At 50.2% G+C, this 4773-nt stretch overlaps 1 protein-coding gene across 1 annotated transcript; it reads right to left on the minus strand.

Annotated features, from left to right (window-relative positions):
• Positions 1 to 223: 223 nt before the first annotated feature.
• Positions 224 to 3748, minus strand: SOX11 (SRY-box transcription factor 11). Its single transcript, XM_030555484.1, has one exon. It carries the CDS (start codon positions 3482 to 3484, stop codon positions 2276 to 2278), a length of 1209 nt encoding a protein of 402 aa, XP_030411344.1. The 5' UTR covers positions 3485 to 3748; the 3' UTR covers positions 224 to 2275.
• Between the last annotated feature and the right edge of the window lie 1025 nt (positions 3749 to 4773).

The following is a 4773-nucleotide window of genomic DNA, read 5'->3' on the forward strand; positions in this document are numbered from 1 at the left end:
CCCTCGCTTGGAAGGCCCGTACCCGCTGCTACCTCGCCTGCCCCTCCGGAAGGGATGCACGGGGAGGCGGGAAGCAGCTGCCAGCCCAGCATCGCGCTGCCCAGGCTGGCGTGTGGGGCGTGGAAAAGGGCTGAGAGGCTGGCGCGGCGCGCCCCGCCCCGGGGGAGCCAGCCGCTCTCCGGTCCCTCCCCGCCGCTGCACCCCGACTGCTTCTCCCAGTTTCCCCATTTAAGACTGACTGGCGGCGAGAGAAGCTGCTAAAAATAACCAACGCCGCCGCCAGCCCTTGCTAGCCGCACATGGCCGGACACACCCCCTCCGCGCACAGCCTGCCTAACCCGCCGCATAGCAGAGCCCACGTGGAGGGGACCCCGGGAGCCAGCGCAGACCCCGAGCAGGGAGCGAGCTAGCACACTTGGGGGGAGGGAGCCAGAGCATCCCCGCCTCCCACGCGCACGCATCTCGGCCTGAAAGGTGTTCCTACCCCCGTCCCCCTCGGAGATGGGGCGAGAACTAGACCCCCCCCGCCCAGTAAAGGGCCCGTCCGCCAGCCACACACAGCTGCGATCCCCCCACGCCGCCGAGGGGCGATGCAGCAATGACAGAAGGCAGGTAACCGGGCACAGAACCTAGCACTAAAGCGTGTCTGGAATCACATTCTCGGAGACCCTCTCCGCCATCTTTCTATGGACTCCTGGGGGCCAGCCACCCCGGGGGTCTCCCCTTCTAGACTAGCTGGGCGCTGAAAGCCGGGTGGGGGGCCGGGTAAAATCAGCGATTTCACACGTTTGTGGAATAAAAAGCTGTCTAACATTCTCCCTTCTGGCTACATGCAGAGAGCCGCCTACAGCTCCGCAGGTGGGGCGTGGGCCAGGGCATCGCCAGCGTTACTTCTACAGACACTAATAGCGATACGAGTTTCTATCAGTTCCAGCTGATTTATTAAAATTGTCAAGATACAGACTTTCAGCATAAAAAAAAGGCAATGATGTTGACAGTGCACAAGTCTGCTTTTGCCATCATTTGCTACAAAATATGCAGATGGTCTGTACTTTAGATTATATTGCACAAAATGAGAAACTTTTTTTTAACTATGTGCCTTTTTTTGCTAAAAATCGAGAATCCAGTTTCATACCTTCCATCTGGGGCCCCATCCACATATCACAGCGTATGAGATACATAAAGTCCTACTATAGTACAGTACATATACAATCTTTTAAACTAAGATAACAGCTCTGAGGTCTATATCACCATTTTCAATAAATCTTTACCTACAAATATTGAACAAATCTGAACTATAGCTGTACAAAAAAGTTTCTTTTTTTGTTTTAAACCACAAGGCCTTTAGATGCAAGGATTATTTTTAAAATTTTAATCCTTTTAAAACCAGGACGTAACGTACCAACAAACTTGCATGCTAAAAACAGAAAAGAAAAAAAAATAAAAGGGAAGAAGTGCCTGAAAAGTCTTACTGAAAAAACACAGCAAGAATGTTCCCTTTTCACTGTACAAAAATACGCCTGAAAATATATTAATTTTTAAAAAAGACTGAGGTCTGTTATGTATCAAAAATGTTTCAATACCTTTTTGTACTGAGGTCTAGGCTGTCTGGTATTCAATCAAGGAGGTATAAGGGAACAAGTTACAAAAAAAAAGTTGGCAAGTAGAAATCACATTTGTAAAACCATAGACAATTTGATCTGAAAAGTAAACTCTGATCTTAAGTCAGTTCACAGTTTTTATTTTCTTTTTGTAAGCGTTTGTACAGTCTGCATTTTTTCAAGCTCCCTGCAGCTTTGTTAAGAATCGGATGCATAGAAGACATCAGTTTTCTCCCTCCAAAAAAAGTTGCAATGGTCCCTTTCAGAAAAAAAAAAAATCAGAACAGTTCTTTTAAGATCTCTCACGGGAAAAAAATCCACAAACCCCCTTGAGTAACAGTTGTGCTGCCAAAAGACTTTTTTGCAGACCATCTTCCAGACTTCAATCACAGACCGACAAGCTTCGAACATCGACTTCTGAATCATTTTTCCCCCAGTCCCCCATGCCTTTTTGTTGTTGTTGCGATCACCAAATTAAAAAACAAAACAAAACAAAAAACATAACTCCGGGCTCGGTTTGGAACTAACTTTTGAGACTTTTTTTTTTAAAAAGAAAAGACATTTTATTATTTCATTTTTTACTCCACCACTTCCATCACATCATCACCAGCATCATCTTTCCTTTCCGATTTCTCTGCACCGTTGTTCTCATCAGCGACACGCCTTCCAGCGGCTCAGTAAGTGAAGACCAAGTCGGAAAAGTTCGCTTCCAGCCAGTCCCCTGCAATCATTTCGCTCAGCTCCGGGGTGCAGTAATCGGGGAACTCGAAGTGAGAGCCCAAGCTGCCCTCGCTGAACGAATCCAAATCTTTATCCACCAGGGACAGAGACAGGTTCCCCGAAGCGGAGCTCACTCCCACCTCCGAGGCGGCGTGAGGGTGCTGGGAGAAATTCAAGCTCAAATCGAACATCAGGTCGTCCGTCTCTTCGCTGCTGGAGGAGGAGGTGGAGATGGACCTGGAGGAAGCCGGGGACAGGCTGAGCTGCTGCTGGGTGCTCTGCTTGGTGATGTTCTTGAAGTTGTAGTACAGTCTATTGCTGCCGCTGCTGCCGTGCGAGGCTGCGCTGCCCCTCACCTCTTCGTACAGGCTGGCCCCCTCGGTGGACTCTGCCGAAGAGCTCAAGGTGGGACTAGCCGGGACTTTGGCTACATTATATCGCCTCTGCTGCTGCCGCTGCTCGTCTTCCTCGTCCTCGTCCTCGTCCGCCTCTTGCTTGATCCTGAGCTGCAGCTCGTCGTCCTCCTCCTCCTCTTCATCATCTTCGTCCATGAAGACGCACTTGACGGTTTTGCTGCTCACTTTCAGGGTGCCGTAGACATAGTCCTCCCCCGCGTAGTCCCCGGGGTGGGTGGCTTTAGCCCCGGTCTTGGCGGGAGAGGAGGAGGATGACTTCAGCTTGCTACATTTCTTACTGGAGCTCTTGGCGCTTTTGCTGCTGCTGCTGCTGGTGGTGGGTGCGTTTTTCTCCGGGCTCTGGCTGGCACTGGGCTTGGCTGATGGATCCATTTTGGGCTTTTTCCTGGGTCTGTATTTGTAGTCGGGGTAATCGGCCATGTGTTTGAGCCTCAGTCTCTCTGCCTCCCGGATGAAGGGGATCTTCTCGCTGTCCTTCAGCATTTTCCACCGCTTGCCCAGGCGCTTGGAGATCTCCGCGTTGTGCATGTCCGGAGACTGCTCCATGATTTTTCTCCTCTCGATTTTAGACCACACCATAAACGCGTTCATCGGTCTCTTAATGTGCCCTGAAGCCGTTTTGCACCAGTCCGGGTCGCTCTCATCCAAAGCGACTGGGCTGCATGCCATAAACTCGCCCTCTTCGGTGTCCATCGCCTCCCTGGGCAGGTTGCTTTCAGTCTCCGTACTTTCCGCTTGCTGCACCATGCCGGGCTTAGAGCGATTTCTTTGTGTGTGCCAGCCCCTTCCCTGCCCCGCCACACGAGCCCTCGGGAGTCACAAGGTGGAGCCCAGCGTGCGAGTTGCAAGGTCTCTCCTGGCGCCTTTCCTTCCCCGCTCGCACACTACCGCTACTGCTGCCCTTGCACCAGGCACCAGCAGGACCGGGACTCTCTCCGGCTCGGCTCTTTCCCCTCCCCCCTGCAGCAGCAGCAGCAGCAGCAGCCTCCCGGACCCCGAGCTCTCACTGGATCTCACGCCCCCTTCTGCAAAAGTTGCGCTGGGGTTCTCTCTGAACTAGTTATCAGGGTTTCATATGGGTGACATCACTCCTCCAGCTAGCCAATCATGTAACCCGGGCTCCTCCTACTGGCTCCTCCCCTCTTCCTTTATTTAAGTCACCACATGCGCCCCCCGCCTTTCGCACTCTTTTAGTGGGGGAGGTGTGGGATTGGAAGAGGCTGGGCTGGGAGCTTAATCTTAATATACATATATTAAAAATGACTTGCATGGGTCATTTAAGATGAGTTGTATTAATGCTTTCACTATCTCCTGCTGGGCTGGCTATTAGAAAGCACAGCAATTTGTTTTGCTAGAGAGTATGGGATAGTGGATGTGAATCTGGTGCGATTATTTCCCATTGCCTAGTGCAGTCAGGCTGGTTCAGCTCATGTCCTAGAGGATGAGGTGCATCCTCCCGGCATCTGCTCTATGCACTTCCAAGTAACTGAAGGTGGCGCTTTAGCACTGCAAGCTTTTCAAAAGCATGCATCTATTTATTTATTTTGTTTGCAAGGCAAAGAAATCGGTTTAAAGATAAAGTGCTGATCTCTCATTCTTGTGTTTGCATAGTGTCTATTTTATCCCTTCTTTCTCTTATTCTCTTCCTCCAAACTTCCCCCACAGCCAGGGCATCACCTCTTTACTCATGCTTCCCTATCTGCCTTTCTTAAACCAATAGCAGGAGAAACAGTCAACGGTTTTGTTTTTGATCAGTTAATGTCAATGACAGCTATTTGAGATGTGTGGATGTTTTGTACTTCAAAATCTGATGGCTGTGACATTTAGGCCTGGTCTACACTATGTGTTTAAACAGAATTTAGCAGCGTTAAACCTATTTAACCCTGCACCCGTCCACACAACGAAGTCCTTTATATCTATATAAAGGGCTCTTTAAACCGGTTTCTGTACTCTTCCTCAATGAGAGGAGTAGCGCTGAAATCGGTGTTGCCATGTCGGATTAGGGTTAGTGTGGCCGCAAATCGACAGTATTGGCC

Source organism: Gopherus evgoodei, chromosome 3 (genome assembly GCF_007399415.2).
Source record: "Gopherus evgoodei ecotype Sinaloan lineage chromosome 3, rGopEvg1_v1.p, whole genome shotgun sequence".
NCBI lineage: Eukaryota > Metazoa > Chordata > Testudines > Testudinidae > Gopherus > Gopherus evgoodei.

What these genes read in the sequence shown, in the direction of transcription:
- SOX11 (XM_030555484.1), bottom strand. Translation starts at nt 3,484, where the DNA reads ATGGTGCAGCAAGCGGAAAGTACGGAGACTGAAAGCAACCTGCCCAGG.